A 21,223-nucleotide genomic window follows, 5' to 3' on the forward strand; every position below is an offset into this window, starting at 1 on the left:
TTAAAAAAGTATGCCATTTCATATTTCTCATCTAACAAACAAGTTGTCTGACTGCTTGAGGGTTAGGTTGGTACCATTCGAACTTGACACTTGCAATTCCTTCAATTGCATTCAAAATGTCTGAGTCGGAGTCAAACATTTGTTCTCTCTTTGTAGTCTTGAAAGCGTCAAGAAGTTGTGCGGCTGTTGTGACATTGCCATGCGCATAGTAAATGTGACCGTCCAAATCTGTTACGGTTAGTCTGAGATTGTATCCTTTCTTATTTCCGTCTTGTATGGCAGCAAGTACTCCCATGAAGCCTTCTTTGTTCTTTCCTTCGTCAAAGTTTACTGTAAAGGTTCGACCAGATGTAATTTGACTTCTAACTTCACGATACTTCTCATATGCATATCTTGTTCTTTCCATGGGAGCATGACCATCCTCTGCACTACCTTTTTTCCTTCTCAAAGGATGCAATTGTTCGTCATGTTTCCAGTAGAATCTGGCAAAGCCGTCGTGTCCTTCAACTTGTGGCTCAGTAACATTGAAAGGCATGTCCATAAGACGTTCTTCTTCTAACCTCTCTAGTCTGTTTGGATAATTTGTGCGTGCTGTTTCCAAGTCCATTTCGTAGCGAAGACCAGACAATTTGTCATAGACTTTTATGGGTCTTCCCTTCCTATATTTAAACTTCTTCGAAACTTTCCAACCATATCTTTCTAACTCTGCTTTTATTCTAGCAGATTTTCTATCCATTCTATACGGAGGCATTTTTATAAAAATAAAAAAATATATTTTTTCTTTACTTTACATAACCTCCCGCTGCCATAAGTCTTTGACGCCAACCCATACCAGCTAATGAAGGTTGACTTGGTTTAGTTTGGAAACTAAACTTTGGTTTTGGTTTATCTTCAGTTTTTGGCTCCCCTTCTTCTATCGGTCTTTCGTCACTTTTCGGTTCACCTGACTTTACTTCACTTGCAGGTATGGTTGTGTCGTTAACATCTTCATAAATATCATATGCCATCTGTTTTTGTTTTCCTTTCAACTTTTTGTGTTTGTTGTAAAGTTTAGAATATTTCGACTCTAAGTCAATGAGATGTTCTATAATGAACTGTTGGTCAGTGAAGTAAACTTTTCCATCTGTTGTCTCGAAAGCTCCTTCAGACTTCAATATTTTATTTGTGAGAGTCTGTTTCTTTTTTGAGATACTAGCCGTTCCATTTCTATGAAAAGTGACTTTATAGTTAGGGTTTGTATTTCCAACCTGGCCACTTTCTATTATTGAATTTTTCTCTTCATCTGTAAGTTCTTTGACAGGTTTTGACAATGGTTCTGAACTTTTTGTTTGTGGTGTCAAAATCTACCGTTTCAACTTCTTTCGGTCATTTCATCTCAGTAAAAATTTTAGTTTGGTTTGTTTTCAACTGGTTGTTGAGGTTTTTTAAGTCGGTCTAAAACTTCTTGAGGTATAGGAAGAACTTGACAAACACGTGGTGGTTTAACTACTGGAAGCCGACAAATCCATCTTGAACCCATTTGTCTCAATGCTGTATTGTTCATTTCATCTCAGTAAAAAAATTTTACATTCCCCAAGTTTGAGGCGGTTGCGGTTGGTTGTTGTTTACCCACTGTTGTGCATGGTTATATCCTCTGTTAAAGAATCTTTCACCTTGGTCCATATAGTGTCCTGCTTGGTTATAGTAGTCATTTGCTTTGTTATAGTAGTTTCCTGCTTCTCTTCCTACATTGTCCATCCATCCTTGAACTTTTCCTCTTGTTCAGGATTTGAATAAGATTTGTTGCATCTCGTGCTACATCCCAACCTTTCTGTACAGTTTGTATAATAGGTTGTGCTTTCTCTTTAAGTATACCTAATGTACTCAAATCTTCCTTCCAACTCCAAATACACCTCTGGCTATTGTTCCCACTGCGGGCAAAAATCTGGATACTCCTGCTAATGCGCCAAAATAAACCCATTTCTTACAGGGTAAAATGACGAATTCAAACAAGGACCCGTATGTTTCTAAGGCAACCAAAGAAAGCACTCATGGTAAAAATCTTTAGTTCAACACCAAATGCTTGGTTTATGGATATCTTGGAAAACATTCCGAGGTATAGAGAAGATGGACCACCATACTGGCTAATATTTGTCGGTCAAAACACAAGATACTGTGAAGCCATACCATTACAGTCCAAAAATATTTTAGATGTGAAAACTGCTTTGACAATATTCGTTGACAAATACCATCCAACAAAACTGACATCTGACTGTGAAAGTTCTTTCAAATCAGACGATATTAAAAACTATCTGCGTTCAAAAAATGTAAACCAATATTTCATTGTCGACCAAAACCATTCTGCTCTTGGTGTCATTGACAGTTGTATAAAAATCTTAAGAGACTTAAACCAACCACAAGGTGGTGAGGTAGATGAAATGTCATATGACGACAAGTATAGACACTTCTCCATGGCAAAGATGAGACAAGTTTTAAATATTTACAATAGCCGTAAACAAAAAGGTTTGGGAAACCACTCCCCCGAAGAAATGAAAAACAACCCTGACTTAGAGAAAGACTATATATTTAATAGTTTAGTCAAAAGAGACAAACAAGAAAGAATGCCAGGCTTCAAACTTAAGAAAGGTGACAAAGTAAAAATAGAAATACCTAAACGCGACCCATATGAAAATACTATTGACTATGACAACAATGGGAACTCGACAGGTACTCACATTCGTGTTCGTAAAAATAGAAGAAAGTATACAAGAGAATATTATGAAGTTTTAGGCAAACATGGCAAAATGTACACTGCAAGCAGAAGATAAAACTACTATTGTCAGACCTCGTTTCAAACTTGTCAAAGTTCAAGGTGGTATACTTTCAAAGACAGTTCCTAACAAATATAAGACAACTCCTGACGAATATGCTAAAGAAGTTGAAAATGACGACTAAGCAATTCTATACCATGCGTAAACTGTCATGTAAGGTGGCATGTAGTCTTTACTTTGTCCCGTTGTTTGTGTATATCCTGTAAACGCGATGTGTATGGTTTCCATCTCCCTGAGTGTCACTCCAGTAACAATTTATAGCAAACTGAACGTCGTCTTTAACATCATATCCTTTACCTTTTTCAAGCGTGCCAATCCCAAAATTATGCTTATGCCAACCTGCTTGAGATGTACTTAAATCTACGTAGTGACTGTGTGCAGGTAAATTTTCACCTGAAATCGTTTTACTTCCACCTGTTTCCTTTGAAGAGTTTGCACAATACAAAAACCTGTCGACTATTTGAGTCCAAGTTCCAAAACCAAGTAACTTCTGGTCTGGTAGAGTTCATTGACGTATAAATAGAACCTATAGGATATACTGTTTGAAGTATTTCTGTCTTTAACGTTTGAAGCTCTGTTTTGTCAGCTTTCTTATCTAACTCATCGTTAACATATGTTTTGTCAGCTTTTTTATCTAACTCATCGTTAACATATGTTTTGTCAGCTTTTTTATCATATAAATCTTGAGCAGTGAATTTAACTTTGTTTTCATCCTCCATGACATAGACATTTCTACATCTAATGTATCTCATCGTTGTTATGTCTTCTTCCGATGTTAAACCTTGTGGAAAGTTAGGAGGTTTCCAATTTAATACATCCCCACCAGTTTCTTCAACCGTTCCTTCAATATTTTCTATACCAACAGTTGCGAAGAAATCGTGTGTATGTCCAACGTCACTTTTCCTGTTTAAGGTTTCTTGTAAGTTTGTAATATCAGATATGGTATGTGTATGAGTCTTTTTAGAATATTCTTTGTCAGCTCTTGTCACTTCACTTGACATTTTATTGTCAACATATGTTTTATCTGCTTTGTCATCTAACATTGCTGGTAGTTCATCTACGTCATAGATGTTATGTGTATGATGTTTTTGTGGGTATGTTCTATCTGTCCATGCGAGAATATAGTCTCTTGTTGCATCTACATACTCTTTGTCAGCTTTGTTGTCAATATCTGCTTTCAAAAGAAGTTCATCTATAGGTTTCTCGTTTAAAGTTCTTTTTGTTGGATTTATACAAACAGTATGGTTCTTACTGTCTTGAAACAGAAACTCGTCTGTCAATGGGTTTAATGTCAGTTTTAAGTTTCCTTCTTTCAATGACTCAGATATCTTAGAATAGTTTGAAAAGTTTGTTGTGTTCTTATTTAGAGCTTGTACAATGAGTTGTCGGTTGTGTTGTATTTCTCTCATAGACGCTGTTTCTTTCGACATTTTTATTCTAGATAAAATATGCTTTCAATAGAAAAAGAAAATTCTAGAGTTGCTACAACTAAACCATTAGATGAACTTTTTACGAATGTCGGTCAAAAGTTTGAGACAGAGACCGTAAAGCATGAAGGCTATCGTTTTGACTACCCACTAAGATGGTTAAGAGACCCATCCGTCACAAAAGCTATTGGCTTTCGTAGAATGAAGTTCATTTCAGAAGCCATACATGGTTTCCCATTTACGGTCGCTTTTGAAGTTCGATACTATAACAAAGAAAAACGTACGTATGAGAAATTTGTACAGGGAAAACTTTTACAAGTTAGTTTGCTTGTAAACTTAGAAACAACTCTTCAAGCTTTTCAAGAAAAAATAAACGATATCTATCTCGAATATGCAAAACAGTACAACATTGACGAAGGAGAGTACCATCTCGATATTTTATATGACAGGAAAAATGCAACTGTTAAAATCAATAGAATAGAAGACCTTGGAGAAGACGTTTATATTTCTACAAAATATAACAACTTGGCATGGTATAGGTTTTTGAGGATGTTAAATCAGCCTGCAGAATATCCAGTACACCCGAACTTTTATGAAGTCGAAAACCCTAATGGAACATATGAAAATGTTTTCGACTCAGATGCTATTATAGTTCATGCTTCATTTTCTGGCGCACAAAACTCTTTTTTATGCTTGGCAAATGACTTTTACGAAAAACCTACAAAGCTATATGAACCACCGAGTGGAAGTATTTCAGACTTTCAAGTATGGTTTACTACAGATGGAAGAAAGAGAATAGTTCCATTATACCATGCGTTTTACTTAGAACTTAGTTTCATATACAACTACTATCGAACGGTAAAAATATAATTTTTAATACGGTTGAGGTGTTGGATTTGGTTGCCAACTTGACTGTGGTGCAGGTTCAGGCTGTTGTATAACAGGAGCTTGTTCTTCTGGTTCAGGGTCTTTAGGTATAATACCAACGAACTGACCTACTCTTTTACCAATATTTTTGACACCGTTCCAAATTCCTCTTCCTACGGTTTTTATTCCATTCCATATACCTCTTCCAACTTTCTGAAAGAAGTTTCCAATACTACTGAAGAAACCCATTTTACTATATGTAAAAATCTAATGTCCGCCTAGTCTCTTACGTTTCCTTCTGAGTTCCATAGCATTTTTAACTGGAGCTCATACATTCTATTTCTCCTCTGGTAGAAAACATATTCTGGGTCAACTCCTGTGTTCGCGTCATCTGCATAAAGTTGTTTATATCCCACTTCAGGGTTTGTATAAAACTCTTTCCATCTCATATTTGCATACCATGGTGGCAAACCTAACGCAGCGTCATTTGACATGGCAGTTTGCATTTGTACATCTGTTGGCACTTGACCATAGTTTGCCATTGCAGTTTGTATTCTAACTTCATTTGGAATATTCTCTGGGTTTGGTTGTCCAGGTTGCTGTGCATTCGCTAAGTTCTGTGCGTCCATTTAATATTAGATAAAAATATCTCTTACGAGTACATATACTGAACATTTGCAGGCATTGGTTCATCTTCATATTCTCTGTACTTTTCTGCCACGTCAAATAAGTAAATGACACAATGGAAAAAACCTAAAACAAGTAGTCCTATTTCAAACCACATTTACTTACTAGTAAAATTTCTTTGTTATGACACTTTCTCCAGTTTATAGGACCTCTCTCATATTCTATCTTATCGTATCTAAACTCATAGTCATGTATGTCCTCTAACCATCTCATGACACTTTCCAAACCACTTTTATCGGATGTAAAGTAAAAGCATGGATGGTTATGTAAAACGTCTAAAGTTTCTAAAGAGTTCTCAAAGTCCAGTCTACTTGGTATTGAAAATCCCATGTGTTATAGAACGGCGGGTCCACTATAAAGAAAACATTTTCCTTGTCTTTATATTTTTCATACAACTCTGTCCAATGACATCTCACAAACTCTATACCCTCAATATATTTTTCTATGTTCTCTTTGAAAACATTTGTATAGTTAAGATATAAAACTTTTGACATAAGTGTTTCAATGTCATGAACTCTTATAGCACCACTATATAATAGTCTAGCAGATATACTATCCCAGTCAATATACTCTGCCTTTTTCAAAACCTCTCTGACAGTATTTTTCTTATCTAATGGTATACGTTCCATCTTACCTATAGGTATCTTTTCTTTTAACTCTTTCAATATTTTGTTTGTGTCTGGTATATGTTTGAGACGGTTCATATAGTTGTCGAAGTCATTGCATATAATCTTTGAGTCAGGAAATATTGTATATGGCACAAATGAGATATATAGAAACTTCCACCGAACAAATCTACAAATGTTAGACCATTCGGTAGTTTCTTAAGTTCTCTCAATAGAATATCTTTACATCTACTCTTATTTCCAAAGAAGGGTAACGGTGGTTTTGTAAAATTCATTTTATATATATAATAAAAATGTTTTTTCCTGAAAAGTGACAGAAAAGTGACAAAACATGTACGAAGAAGTCTTGAAAATTCAAGAGGGTAGAAAAGAGGTTAGAAAAGAGGTTATATCTAACCTTCTACCCTAAACATTATTTTTGTCTGATTTTACGAAGAAGTCTTGACAAAACATGAAAACATATATAATTTGTGAAAAGCTCCTGGAAGACCCGTATATAAGAACTTCATTTATACTAAACATCTTCAGGGCTAGAAGGCACGAAGTGCCTGGAAGCCCCACTTCCTTTTTTTTTTTTTTTTTTTTTTTTTTTTAAAAGTCTCATTTTTATAATGCACAGCATATATAGAATACATCATTTAAAAATGAAAGAAAAATTAAAATCCCTTCTTACAAAATAGCTTTTTTTTAAGTTAAAAATTGAGATGTTTCCTGGAATTTACTTCACATCAGATGTCAGAATTTTGAATTAAAGTCAGATGTGCCTAAGTAACTGCTCTACGCGGATTGATTTTTAAATACACAAATAATGCTCAGAATGTATGTAAAACAATCGTTTTTGAGCGTTTTTTGCACTTGTAGGGAAAAAAAAATCTGAAAAATTCAGGAACATAAAAGAAAATTTAAAATAAACAAAACAAAAATATAAATAATTCACTTATTTAGCTGCTCTTCATCTGAGCAGAGAATCAAAGCGTTTCTTTTCTTCAGTTTCACGTGAATTCTTGCGAAAACAATGTTCAAAATTATGACGCAAATCAACAAAACAGCTAAAACAATGCAAACAACGAGATAAGTAACATTCAACTCTCTTTTCGGCGTCGCGACAGCAACTGTTGGTAAAGGAATATAACGAGACCCTGCTGGAGTGTTTGGAAGCTGACTATTTTCGACATCTAAACTAATTCCTTCGTCTTTTCCACTTGTTGCAACAAGATTACCAAATAAAGTATTAGATGGTCCTATATATTTCATTCCAGTGGTGTTTCCTTGGAAAAGAACTGAGTTTCCCGATAATTTCACAATTGTTGGAAAAGAATTTGAAAAAGAAGTATAGGAAACATCAGTTAACTCCGAAGGAAGCATTATATATTCTAAATTGGTGCAGTCTGCAAACGAAAGAGCCCCAATTTTCGTTAATTTTGAATTTGACAAATCAACTTTTTGGAGATTTGAGCATTTGGTGAAGGATCCGACTCCTATGGATGTTAAAGTGTTCGCTTCTATGTAAGTTATCGATGTATCGTTTTGAAATGCAAAATTTCCGATTGATTTTACTTGTAACTCTGTTAGATTAAGTTTTCCATCGGGACTATCTTCAAAGATGTATTTCCTCGATTTGATTTTGCGAGTTTTCGGAATAAATTTATCATTTTTAATTAATTGTTGAAAATTAGGCGTAATTTTTGCAACAGGCTTCAAACTGAGTGGTTTCATTACGACTTCTTCAAGCTTTCGATATGAATCTAGGAAAATTGTTGGATTTTGATTGAATATTAATTTTTTCAGCTGAGGAAGGTTATAAAAATACAATTCTGGTATTGTAGATACGTAATCATAGAAAATAACTTGCGTAAGAGTACTAAATTCTGTAAGATTAATGAAATTTAATGCATTATCTAAGCCTAGAACTTCTATACTTGTTCCAGTAAATGATGTATCGGTACAACTTGCCATTGAATGAGGTAGAAGTAATGTTTTTAATTTATTTGCATTTAAAAAGCAATTTTTTGGAATTTCAGTAACTGCTGTTTCAGATAGATCGATAACTTCGATTTCGCAGCTCTCAAAAGCATTGTCTGCAATTGTTTTTATTGTCAAAGGAAACTTTACTCTTGTTAATTTAGATTCTTTGAATGCAACAGTACAAATTTCGATAACATCCATGGTTTTTCCATTTAGTTCGATAGACTCTGGGATATTAAGATCGCCTGGTGATGTTGATTTCTCTGCACGGTAAGTATCATCAGCACCAAGACCCCATCCAATGAGATTTGGCAGTGCTAATATAAAAAAGTCACGGTTATCATATGTATATCCGTAAACCCCATTTTCGTCAATAATAGCAGCCAAAACAATTGAGAGAAAACAAAAAAACATCAAAAATTTAAAAATCTGTCAAAAATTTCCTCCAAAAAGAGATAAGGTTTTCTCGTTTAAGCAACAAATCAAAAAAAAAAAAAAAAAAAAAAAAAAAAAAAAGGAAGTGGGGCTTCCAGGCACTTCGTGCCTTCTAGCCCTAAGAATTTTTCCCAAGACCCAAGAGGAGGACCGAACCCCAGCCGACCAGCCGTTGACTTTTTTGTCAAGACTTCATCGTAAATGTTTTGTCAAGACTTCTTCGTAAATGTTTTGTCAAGACTTCTTCGTAAATGTTTTGTCAAGACTTCTTCGTAAATGTTTTGTCATGATTTCATCGTAATGAGCGTAAATGACCAAAAAATAATGTTTATGTTAGAATGTTAGATCTAACACCTTTTCTAACATGTTTTCTAACATCGTAGAAAACTCATGAATTTCATCGTATATGTTTTGTCAAGACTTCTTCGTAAATGTTTTGTCAAGACTTCTTCGTAAATGTTTTGTCAAGACTTCTTCGTAAATGTTTTGTCAAGACTTCTTCGTAATGAGCGTAAATGACCCAAAAATATAATTTAGGTGAAGAGGTGAGATGTCACCTCTTTTCTCACCTGTTTTCTCACCTCATGAATTTTCATGATTTCATCGTAAATGTTTTGTCAAGACTTCTTCATCGTAAATGTTTTTAACTTCACTTAAAATGCCACGTAAGCTACGTAAGAATATACGTAAGAGGAAGAGAGCATTGAAACATCCAATAGTAAAACTGACACCACAACAACAGTTGCAACAACAAATGCTGAATGACCCCACTATGTTGCAACAAATGTCAAGCAATCCTATGCTTTTAAACCGAGTTGTTGGTGCACAGAGTGGAGGTTTAAGAGCGGCACTTTTAGCGAAAATGGCAGGCTATGGTGGAGCTGCAGACGGAACAGCCTATAACCCTCAAAGTCAAATGAATTTGAGTTCACTCAAAAATCAAATAACAGATGTCAAAAAGTCAAACATAGACATACAGAAGCAAATAAGTGAAAACGAAAAGAAACTAGAATATGACAGACACACAAAGAAACTCAATGAGTTAAACGTAGAGAAAAAGAAGAAAGAAGAACAACTGAAAGAACTAAGTACAGAGGAATATGCGAAAAAAGTGTCAGAAAAAGCAGCAGAAGTAGCAAAAATGGAACAAGATGTCATAAATTTGAAAAACCATACTACTCAATATAAAGTACTGAAAGATGAAGAAATAAAACAAAAAGCCCTGAAGACATATATGGATAGCGATGAGTATAAAAAAAGAAGTTGAAGCAAATGTAAAGGCAGAAAAACTTTTACAGTTGCAAAACCAAACCGTACAGTATGAAAACTTAGCACAAGAAAGTAAAAATAACGACGCAGCCATGCAAAAGGCAATGAAAAGCTCAGAATATATAAAAGCTAACAATGACTGGTTAGATGCCCAAGCCAACGCTAAAGCAGCCCAGCTTATAGGGTCAATAAGGACAAAAATACAAGCGGATGAAGACAGTTCAAATGAAGCTTTAACAAATGCTGACTTTAAGAACGCTTTCGAAGCTCTTCATAGTAAGGTGAAACAAGTGAACGACTTCTCATCTGGAAAGAAACTGAAGTCTGAAGGTTTCGACAAAGAGTTAAAAGAAGTAGCACAAAATATGACGAAAATAACAGATGCAGCAACGAGACAGGCAGTTCAAAGTGCCTATGACGCCGTTAGAGCAACTGTTGTGAAAAGTCAAGAAAAAGAGTTACAACAGACCAAAACAGACCTAGTAAATGCTTTCTTAAAAACGAAAAGTCAGGTAGGACATTACGCTGCAGATGGAACATATGTGCCAGCTGGTGGAACTTATATACCACCAAACCCTCCAAGAGAAGCACCTGCACCAGGACTACCTAAAACATTTACATCGTCACATGGACACAGACACAGGCATGCACCAAAACCAACGCAACAACAACAACCAACACAACAACCAGCACAACAACCAACACAACAACCAGCACAGCAACCAACAGTTCAAAAACCCTGCACAACAACAACCACAAACAGAGCAAGGACATAAAAGAAGTAGAGAACAAGGAAACCAAGAATTCTTAAAAATGCTTAAAGAAGAGTGTGGTTTCCCAGATACTGTTGACTTTAGTGACAGATATAAAGAAGCTATTGGAAAGTTCAAGGATGGAAATACTGACCCGAAACCTATTTAGCTTTATGGCTCAGCACCAAAACGGATATAATCTCAAACCTGGAAAAATACAAGCTCGCTAAGGGATATGATTTAATAGCATATCATCCAAATGACATGGATGAATTTACTCCGAGATATTTGATGTCAGAGCTAAATGACAATTCAACTTTCGTCATGAAACGCGTAAAAAATAGAGACGGAACGAAAGAACAAAAGCTTATGAATGCGGATGACGTAGATAGGGAAATTGTTGAAAACGGTCTCGGAATATATGAAATGCCACCAGATGAGGTACAAGAAACTCCACAGGAAGAAGTTCAGATACAACCAGACATGGAAGAAATAGTTCAGCAACAACAGCTAGAAGAGCCTGAAGGAAACGAACAAGTCACTCCTTGGAAACTAACTTCACAGAACTAGATGAAGATTTGGAACAGCCGAAAAAATCTTGACCTCAACAAGAGCATGAGGTGAATATGGAATCTTTCCAAGAGTCTAAGAAAGATTCGGCTGACATAGTAGAAGAATATCGAAAAATTTTGCCGACATACAAAAGACTCCAACACCAGATGAAAATATTCAGCATAGAATGGAAGCACTGAAAGAAAATGTACACAAATACAACAACCCTTTTTACTTACGAGCATTTAACGTTCAATCTTCGGATGAACTCGGTGAAAATAAAAGGTTAAATTTCAAGAAACATATAGAAATGAAACATTGTTTAAAGTTCATTCAGAACCTAACCAAGATGGAAACAAACCTACTTTTGTTTCTGCAGACGATGGAACTACAATGAGATGGGGTCATAAAGCTAACCCGGATAGTGTGGTTCATAAACTTACAACCACAATTCCAAGAAGTTGTAGACGCAATGGAAGTCAATGGTGAACCAGATATAGCTGGTATTTTAAGCGCGGCTTTAATGCCATTGAAAGATATGAAACATGCAGATATTTTGGACCAGTATGAAATGAACATGGCTGATGGAAATATAACACCTGACGTTCTAGAACATTTATCTCAAAGAACTACACAGAACCATAGAGATGGTATATTTGGTGAAGAGTTTAGAAAGACAGTTAGGGAGAGAGAAGGAAGAGAACCTATTGTACATGACCTTGCAAATGAAAGTTTGCAAAATGTCATAAAAACTTACTTTGCAGACAATGAACTGAGAAGGGATGAATATTTAAGAAAACTCAAATTGACAGTACCAAATGAAATGTTAGTATTGAAAAACATGTTCCTTGACAAAATAAAACCAACTACAGAAATAAACGACGCAAGACTGAAAGATTGGGTAAAAGCTTTCCCATTCACAAAAGATATAGTTGGTAACATGGAAAGAAAACCAGAATGGCTACAAAAACATATATTTGGAAACGAGCTTATTCCATATGGACAGGCACTGTTTGAAGAGCTTGAACCGGAAACTCAGGAAAGAGTCATGCAAACAATACGCGAAGACTCAAATACAAACTATGACAAACTCTTTCTAGGATATAGGTTACCTGAGATGGGCGACCAGAGCCAAAAGGCAAAAAGGACATGGGAAATTTGCAACATACTAGATGAACATAATGCAAAGATGCAACAACTTCAAGCAGAGGGCAATGAAGGAAAAAGAAGAGTTAAAAACTCAGTCAGGAAGAAAGTAAAGCTTGGTCCACGTGGGTTCTATTATGACATATAAATCCAACTATTCTATATTTTTACTCATATGAAATGTACGCCGCTCAGAATATAACGCCAACAGTTTTGGATGCTATGAATGGAAATGTTTCCGAATGGTATAACGAATGCGACAATGCCATTAGAAGGTCAGAAATAGTTCCTGGAACTTACGAATATACAACTGCTGTTTCTTATGGAAACGTAGGTGAGTTTGGAGAAGGTTCTTCAACAACAGTAGATATTGCTTGCGACAGGTTTCATATAATTTCTATTGACAACTCTTTCTTATACGTGGAACAAGACATTGAAATAAAACCTTCTGCCAAGTTGTCTGACAAGAAAGGTTGCAATGGAATTTTCTATGTCGGATACCAATATGCTCCAGAAGTTTTCATGGGATATAAGATATATTCTAACTCTGACTTAGTTCAAACAGTAACATGGGCAAACTATGAATGGTTCGCTTGAGAAACTCAGTACAACCACAAGCTAGAGAACAAACAGACCAGTATGCCACCATTGAGAAAATAAGAAGACTTGACCCTAACGTTCAGGAGTTTATGTTAACCTTTCTGGACAAACTGCCAGCAGCAGTTAACAAAGTAAAACTGAAACTTAGAGTTCCTTTGTCATCTTTCCTCATCTTCAGGTTTTTAAGATACTTGCCAAACTGGGCAGGAAAAATTTCTATCGAACTTACCAAGCAAAAATAACTTAGTCATTGCACCAACACAAGACCCATTCACTCTTACAGAAGTAGTGGGAACAAATAAAATCATTCGCCGACTTTTGCAAAAAACAAAGTTGACTTAGACTTTGGTTTCTCAAACCTCAACACTGAAGTAAACTATTATTTCAATGCTGCTGGAGATGCTTGGGACCCAGTTAAGTTCACATGCGAAAAGTTTGAATGCAAGAGAATAGAAAGCAGACTTGCAGTCTATATGTTGGACCCAGATATTTCAAATGCTTTAGCTGCCAAATATATTGCAGTTCCACTTATGTTCCCTATACACCAAATATCTGTCAAAGACTTTGCAGGTGAAGTTGGAAACCAAAGTGCTGACCCAGGTGCAAGAACAGATATTGCTTTAACAACTGCAATGAAACATGCAGATACTATGTTTGTACTGTTCAGACGAACTATAAATGACTATTCTTGTTTCTACAACCCTGGTATTAAATACCATATAAACATAGATGGCAAATACTATCCAAGAGAAGAATATTCTACAGTTGAGGATATGAGCGTCATACAACTTGACATTAGATGCTATGAACTTTAACAACAACTTCACAACAACCATAAACCCTGAAATGCAAAGTTCTATTATGCCATATGTGAAAGTATGGACTCATACAGGAGTCAAAAAACTCAATATACAAATGGAGACCGTTCAAACTTTTGGCTTGGCATTCCATTTGCTGACTCAGAAGACTTATGGGTGGTATTTCAACTGTTGGTACTGTACAAATACAATATACTGGTGACAGAGACGGTCCAGATGAACTGAGAGCAAAGAAGTTTACAAAACAATAGCACTTTTCACGGAAGATGCTCTTTTGAAAATTCGTTCGATGAAACCTGCTGGGGCTCCTCAGATTGGTATAACGACAGCTTCCATCGAGCAGATTTTGGCAGCAGGTCAGTAAGTTGTTCTTGAACTGACTTCTCTCCGTCAAATATTGACAGTACGCAGTTTTGACATAAAATTGTATTATAAACTTACCTTTAGAAATATCTGTAAGTTTTGTTGTTATATTTTTGTCAACGTCAAGAACTTTCACCATCTCGGTTATACCAACTTTCTTTGCTTTATGAAAATATTTTGGTTCAGCAAAGACTGCTATTCTATAACATTTTCCATTGTTTGTATAAAGAACTATTCTGTCAATGAACTTGTATTGTTTGTGTGTGTAAACTTTGTTTTGCTTCAATTCGAAGAGATACTCAAATACGTCCATCTTTTTATTCTAAGTAAAATGTCATTTCCGAAAAATAGAAGCGTAAGTGTTTCAAAAGGTTTAATGGCGGTGGCAGATGTGAAGTTAAATTCACCAACTCAAACAAACAGTCAAAGTGTTGTTGTCAATGTCAAAGAAAGAGATGTTGAAGTGGGGAAACCATACGAAGACGAAGATGGTATAACAATAGTTCCTGTAAAAGAACAACCAACATACCCTGAAGTTAGCAGAGACTTAAGTTCTGTTGCAGATATTCGAAATGACTACCAACAACTTAAAGACAAACTTAAAACTCAGGAGAAGATTTGTCAAGCTTTAGGTATAATGTTAAACTTGGTCGAACACAACCTGTAAAAGTGAACTCATATGTCATCGCACCTCATGAAATTTTGAAAGAACTATTGAAACTTTTGACAGAGGCAGACGATATAAACATCAAAGAAATAGAACCCGACATTGCTTGCTGTGGTGTTTCATACAATGTCATTGACAAGATATACGTTATGAAAGGAGGTGAAACGTTGAACTTAAAAATATAGTTTCCCAGACGTCATAAAAATATTTGACGACCACAACATTTCATTAAAGTTTGTTTGCTAAGTAAATGGCAGAAGACATAGTGGTTTATACTATTACGACTAAAAACCCTGAGTCATATAATTCTATAACAACAAACTTACAAAGTCCTCAGGACGATATTGTAAACTAACCTTAAACACAATGACGACTAAAGCCTGTTTTGCTCTTTTGACACCAGAAAGACTTTGTTGTTGTGAATGGTAAAAAATACTCCTTTGAAGATACTTACTCAGATATACCACCAACAGGTTTTGTTGACTTATTTAATACTTTAAGGACGGATGTAACATGTGCTGCAACTAGAGCAGGTTTCATTATGTTTGGATGTCCGACTGAGTTTACTATAAACGATATGAGCTATAATACAAAACTTATTTCTGGTTTTTACTACCAACAGTTTCCTATAACAGGAAAAGGTGTCATACAAGGAATGTCTGTTCCATTGACTTTAAGTACACCTATTTTATATATTGTTTCAAACTTAGGTTCAAAGTGCTATTCGAATGTCGACAGAAACTATTATGACCAAAAGATACTTATGCGTATAAACAATACTTTCTCTGCTGGTTTGCCTATTGTTCATTCGAATGCAGAGTTTTCAGCTTTAGTAAACTCAAACACTTTAGCAAACATAAACTTAACCTTAGTTGACGCAAACTTTGTTCCTGTAAAACTTTTATGTCCTATGTATTTGTCAATGACGGCAGAAAGTTTCGAATTGGAAGATGCAACTGGTGAAAGTATTGTACTACAAGAACAACTTCAACAACAAATAGCTCAAGAACAACAAATGCAACAAATGGAACAAATGCAACAACAAAGTCAAGAATAAAAAAATAATATTTTTTTTATTTTTATAAAAATGTACAGAATAGATGTTTCAGATTTTTATGACTTCCAAGCATTCAGAAATATGTGTCCATTTCGAGACTATAACAAAGCAGTCGAGAATTTGAAACGTTTAGTCATTTATGTTGACTCTGCCCCAGAATGTTATGTCATGAAAGAATGGGATGTTGTCTTTAACAAACCTAAAGCGACAATAGTTTCAGAACAAGAATGTAAACAGAAACTTAAGAAAATAAAAGTCGTACAAGTTGGTATGAAGATGTTAGATGCTTGGGATATCTTATTGTCAAAGTTAGAAGATTTTTCAGTTCGTGGTATAAAGTTCTATACACCATCTCCAAACTTCTATTCTATCTTCACTGGATATAAATACGAACAAGTAGAATGGAAAGAAAATGTTATAGAAGCTTGGTTAGACCATGTCAAAGAAATTATATGCAATGGAAACGAAAGAGTCTATGAGTATATCTTATGTTGGTTTGCAAACATCTTACAACATCCAAGTGCTAAAAATGAAACTGCTCTCATTGTAATTGGAAAACAAGGAACAGGTAAGAACACTTTCTTTACAGATATTTTGTGCAAACTGTTAGAGGGCTATTCGAACCCGAATATGACAAACTTAGAAAACATCTGCGGTAAATTTAACTCCTCAATAGAGAATATGAAACTTATAGTATGTAACGAACTTCAAAGTATAGATACAACAAAGGTTTTAAACTCAGATGCTTTGAAGAGTCTTATAACAGACAAAGTTGGAGTTGTTGAAAGAAAATATAAAGACCAAAGAGTTTGTGAAAATGTTGCAAATTTCATTATGGTTTCAAACAACGCCGTTCCGATGAAGTTAGAAAGTTCTGACAGAAGATATGTAGTTGTCAGAACGTCAGATCTCATATGCAAGATACAGAATATTTTGACGCTTTGTCAGAAACTTTGACATCTGACTTTTACAACCACTTGTTCTCATATTTTATGACATTAGATATTTCTAAGTTCAATCCAAGACAAATTCCACATACCGAAGAGAGACAAACATTGTTAGAAGCAAACAAGAGTGTTTATGAACTGTTTATAGATGAGACTAACTTTGAGTGTTTAGATGAAAGGTCATTGTACGATGAATATAAACAATATTGCCAAGAGTATGGTTATATGACAGCGTCTAAACGAACATTCTTGGCAAATGTCAAAAATCTTTTAGATGTTCAGAACGGCGTATATACAAAGAAAAATTTTTCCTGAGTAAATTTTAAAAAAAATATTTTTTTATCCGATAGAAAAGATGATGAAATTCATCTCAGTCAACAAGTACATGTCAGGACTTAAAGAAGAACTAGACCCATTCACATATTTGAATGTTTACTTCTACCATTTTGAAAAGTCTTCATTCAGCAAAGTTTGGAACATCGAACCAGTTAAGTTTGCTATTGTGACTAAAAATGGTGCGAAATTTGAAGACTTAGACATTGACGGTATGTTGACAGTCAAAGAAAATTTTGACAGAAAGTTCTCAAAACTCGAAGAAGGCAAAGCATACAAACTTGTATATACCTTATGAACCAAAGAAAGCAGACGACTATGAATATTATGAGTCTAAGATAGTTGAAGTTCAAGGTAAATTGGGTAAAAAGATTTTAGAGTCTAAGCCAGTGTTTGCTCCTAAAGAGGAAGAGAACATTGACATTGACCCAGAAATGTTCTAAAAATAAAATTTTATTTTTACATGTCATATCTCCCCTTCTCTGGAACTGGTTCAGGTTCTTTTTTCTCTTCTTCTACTTTCTTTTCTTTCTTCTCTCTCTTCTTCTTCTTCTCTGGTGGAGTTATGTCAAACTTCTCAGAACCATATTTTTGTAAAAGGTCTTTGTCCTTTAATAGCTCTTCTATTCTGTTTTCTATTTCATCTTCAAGAACAGCGCATGTGTCTTCTTTGCATTCTAAGAACTTTTGTTGGACTTCAGCTTTCAATCGGCGTCATCTCTGTCAACAAGTCTGTCATTGACAAATTTTAAGACTTCTCTGCTTAATGTTTTATGGTTCTTGTCATATTCCCAGAAACAGAACTTTAGAACAAATTCACCTTTCTTGTTTACACTATGTAAGATTTTATGGTCGACAGATGTTTTGCTGTCAAAAAGCTTGTCTCGAATATAGATAGCGAAATCGCTAGACATTTTCAAAAAGATAAAAATTTTAATTTTTCTAAAAATATGTTAGAAAAAAAGTTGCTGACATTGACAAGAAATTTGAGAATGTTTTAAACAAGAACAAGAGGAAGTTAGAAAATGCTCAGATAAAGCCTATACATGACAAGTTCTTATTTGCTCAGAATGGTATAACAGGTCTAATTGCACCACCTGGGTCGGGTAAGACTTTCACTTATCTTAAAATGGCTGCACAACAACAAGAACTAGATGAGAAGAACCCATTTTATGAGTTAGTTGTCATTTGTAGTACTTCTGGTCAATTTGACCAAACCGTCAATTCGTTCAAAGATATTATAAAAAAGTCTAAGTTAGTATGTATAAAAGACTCTGAGTTGTTAGATTGGATAAAGAAGTACCAAAGAAGAGTTTTGAAGTATAATGCTATAAATGAGTATATAAATTCGAAGTTTAAAGACCCTAATGAGGAAATGCAGAGAATATTAGAGAAGAAACACTTCAGAAACAAACAGAAAGAGATAGAATACATTTCGAAGAAATTGCAATCTTACGATTGGAAGACTTACCCTCATAGATGTCTTCTTATCTTAGATGACTTTGCTTCTCATCCTTTGCTTAAGAATAGAGAACAAGATATGTGTCGAATTCTTAAGAAGCTCAGACACTTTAACATCTCAGTTGTCATTTGTGTACAGACAGCAAAGAGTTTAAGTAAGGATGTTAAAAGAATACTTACTGACATTGTATTTTCCCCGGATTGTCCGAAGACGATTTCATGGAACTTATGAAAGAGTCCATGGCAGGTAAGTTTGACAGACATGAACTATGGGAGAAGTACAAAGTCATACAAGACCCTCATACTTCTTTCAGAATTCATATCTACGCGAACAAAGTTCAAATTGTAAAAAGTCAAGCTTGAAAAATAAAGAGTTCATCTACCCTACTTGTTTGAAGTTGTCAAAATACTCTGTTATTTTTTCCTTTAACAATGGCAAATCTTCTTTGAAGGTAAGTATTGTACAACCTTTCATATCATAGTGTGTTTGAGGTAACGTATCTTGAACTATTTGTTTCACATCTTCATTTGGGTCATTGAAATCGGTAAGTTTTCGCGATAGAACCAATTTCTGTCAGATTTGTAAATCTTAGCAAGGTCGTAAAAGCTTTTGTTGTTTCTTCTGACTAAATGCAACATAACCATATCTTTATCTTCTTCATTTTCCATCTCTTCAGTATAAATCATATACTTATAGTTCTTTTCCTTACCTTTTGGTACCGAACGTGGTATTCTTTTCTGAATGTTTTTGTCTTTTGCTTCAATGACTTCATCTTTTGCTTGAAGTTTCTTTTCCATCTCTTCACGTTCTTGTCTATGAATTTCGTCAAGAAGTCTGTAAATATACCAAGCATAACGAGGCGAAGCCCACATTGCAACAGCATTTACAAGAAGTCTATGTACATACCAACCTCTCAAACCATTTGGCAAATTTTTACGATTTTCATGAGTTTTAGGCGACCCCGAAAAAAGTCGGTCTCGCTGTGCTTCGCTCAAAAGTTCTTGTGTGCTTTGGTTTTTGAACCAATCGTCTGTATGTTTGGTATCTGGAGCAAAACATGCTGTCAAAATACTTTGCATTTGGTACATGTCATCTTTGACTGAACGAATGAGACGGAGTTGTTTGTTAAACTGTATGTACTCATATTCTTCATTTATAGCTTCATGGACTATAACTGTTGTTGTGTTCTCTGTTGTTGACATATCTGTCTTTACATACAAAATAAAAAAATAAAAAAAAATAAAATTAGCGTTATTTTCTATCTTGTATAAAAGACCAAAAATAAACGCTTTACATGTATTTTTCAGCAACTTCGTCAAATACTTTTATAGCTTTATCTATCTCATCTACTTCAAACGTTTCTTTACCTTTTATGGGAGCACCATACATTTTCTCAAACTTTTCAAGTAGTTCTGTTTCAGCAGCTCTCATATCGTTAACAAACACAACCTTAACTCTATTGACTATACTGTCATATCTTTGAGTTATATTAAATGTTCTTCCTATCTTATATCTCTTTGTATTGAAGTCCTTCGGTTTCTGAACGATATAAAGTAAGCCTTCACTGCAACGTTCCGTATCGAATGAACCATATGTTATGAAATTATATCCAACAACTGGGTCTAACCATAACAAAACTACTGGTATAAGACTTTTGTCTATAAGATATGCTCTTGTTCCATAGAATCTTACTGATATCATAAGCTCAGGATTTTTTGTCAAAATTTTCTGAGTAGAAGCATTTTTAACCCAGTCGTGTGCTTTCTTTCCTTCAGATAGTGTTAAAATGTCTGACAAAGAATATTTTTTGTATTTCTTTGAGTATCTTACGTTTAAATCACCAATTCTAACCACTTTGGTGTCATTGTCTATCTTTTTAACTGTTTCAAACTCAATGTTTGACATTTCCTGTTCTTACATACAAAATAAAAAAAAATATTTTAAAAAAACTAGCGTTAATTTTATTTTTTCTATCTTAAGGAAATTCATGATTTTCATGAGTTTTAGGCGACCAGGTTTTTTTCCCTACTCGCTGTTCTTCACTGTTTTCGTACGGAATCTCTTCTCTCGGTTTTCGAAGGGAAGCAATCTTATGCCATTTTACTCAGATTTTTGTGCTGAATTCAGCAAAAATATATTTTATGTTAGAATGTTAGATCTAACATGTTTTCTAACACGTTTTCTAACATGGTCCAAAACATACAAAACTCATGAAATTTCATGACTTCTTCGTAAATGTTTTGTCAAGACTTCTTCGTAATGAGCGTAAATCAGACAAAAATAAAGTTTATGTTAGAATGTTAGATCTAACACGTTTTCTAACACGTTTTCTAACATGGTCCAAAACACACAAAACTCATGAAATTTCATACGGAATTCAGCAAAAATAATGTTTATGTTAGAATGTTAGATCTAACACGTTTTCTAACACGTTTTCTAA

At 34.7% G+C, this 21,223-nt stretch overlaps 7 protein-coding genes and 5 pseudogenes across 12 annotated transcripts, besides 2 other annotated features; 5 read left to right on the forward strand and 7 right to left on the reverse strand.

Moving 5' to 3' along the window:
* Positions 1-7,010: part of a mobile genetic element that runs on past the window's edge.
* TVAGG3_0878460 (uncharacterized protein) lies at positions 32-751 on the reverse strand (the record flags this gene model as incomplete). Its single annotated transcript, XM_051250329.1, has 1 exon — positions 32-751. The coding sequence occupies one exon, from the start codon at positions 749-751 to the stop codon at positions 32-34; it is 720 nt and encodes a 239-aa protein (XP_051085804.1).
* TVAGG3_0878470 (uncharacterized protein) lies at positions 1,388-1,543 on the reverse strand (the record flags this gene model as incomplete). The annotated part of the gene is made up of 1 exon (XM_051250330.1): positions 1,388-1,543. One exon carries the CDS (start codon positions 1,541-1,543, stop codon positions 1,388-1,390), a length of 156 nt encoding a protein of 51 aa, XP_051085805.1.
* Positions 5,396-5,733, reverse strand: TVAGG3_0878480 (uncharacterized protein; the record flags this gene model as incomplete). The annotated part of the gene is made up of 1 exon (XM_051250331.1): positions 5,396-5,733. A coding segment is annotated over one exon (338 nt), but the record flags the coding sequence as incomplete, so codon positions are not given.
* A 288-nt stretch (positions 7,011-7,298) lies between the features above and the next one.
* TVAGG3_0878490 (ribonuclease inhibitor domain-containing protein) lies at positions 7,299-8,796 on the reverse strand (the record flags this gene model as incomplete). The annotated part of the gene is made up of 1 exon (XM_001309357.2): positions 7,351-8,796. The coding sequence occupies one exon, from the start codon at positions 8,794-8,796 to the stop codon at positions 7,351-7,353; it is 1,446 nt and encodes a 481-aa protein (XP_001309358.1).
* A 72-nt stretch (positions 8,797-8,868) lies between these two features.
* Positions 8,869-21,223: part of a mobile genetic element that runs on past the window's edge.
* Positions 9,476-10,084, forward strand: TVAGG3_0878510 (protein of unknown function, DUF4106 family; the record flags this gene model as incomplete). Its single annotated transcript, XM_051250332.1, has 1 exon — positions 9,476-10,084. One exon carries the CDS (start codon positions 9,476-9,478, stop codon positions 10,082-10,084), a length of 609 nt encoding a protein of 202 aa, XP_051085807.1.
* On the forward strand, positions 10,762-10,897 carry TVAGG3_0878520 (protein of unknown function, DUF4106 family; the record flags this gene model as incomplete). The annotated part of the gene is made up of 1 exon (XM_051250333.1): positions 10,762-10,897. A coding segment is annotated over one exon (136 nt), but the record flags the coding sequence as incomplete, so codon positions are not given.
* TVAGG3_0878530 lies at positions 16,072-17,307 on the forward strand (annotated as a pseudogene). Its single transcript has one exon. A coding segment is annotated over exon 1 (1,236 nt).
* On the forward strand, positions 17,344-17,764 carry TVAGG3_0878540 (annotated as a pseudogene). The gene has a single exon. A coding segment is annotated over exon 1 (421 nt).
* Positions 17,781-18,040, reverse strand: TVAGG3_0878550 (annotated as a pseudogene). Its single transcript has one exon. A coding segment is annotated over exon 1 (260 nt).
* Positions 18,272-19,145, forward strand: TVAGG3_0878560 (annotated as a pseudogene). The gene has a single exon. A coding segment is annotated over exon 1 (874 nt).
* Positions 19,217-19,985, reverse strand: TVAGG3_0878570 (annotated as a pseudogene). Its single transcript has one exon. A coding segment is annotated over exon 1 (769 nt).
* TVAGG3_0878580 (organellar and viral DNA polymerase type B) lies at positions 20,074-20,688 on the reverse strand (the record flags this gene model as incomplete). Its single annotated transcript, XM_051250334.1, has 1 exon — positions 20,074-20,688. One exon carries the CDS (start codon positions 20,686-20,688, stop codon positions 20,074-20,076), a length of 615 nt encoding a protein of 204 aa, XP_051085809.1.

Source organism: Trichomonas vaginalis, chromosome VI (assembly GCF_026262505.1).
Source record: "Trichomonas vaginalis G3 chromosome VI, whole genome shotgun sequence".
NCBI classification, from domain to species: Eukaryota; Parabasalia; order Trichomonadida; family Trichomonadidae; genus Trichomonas; species Trichomonas vaginalis.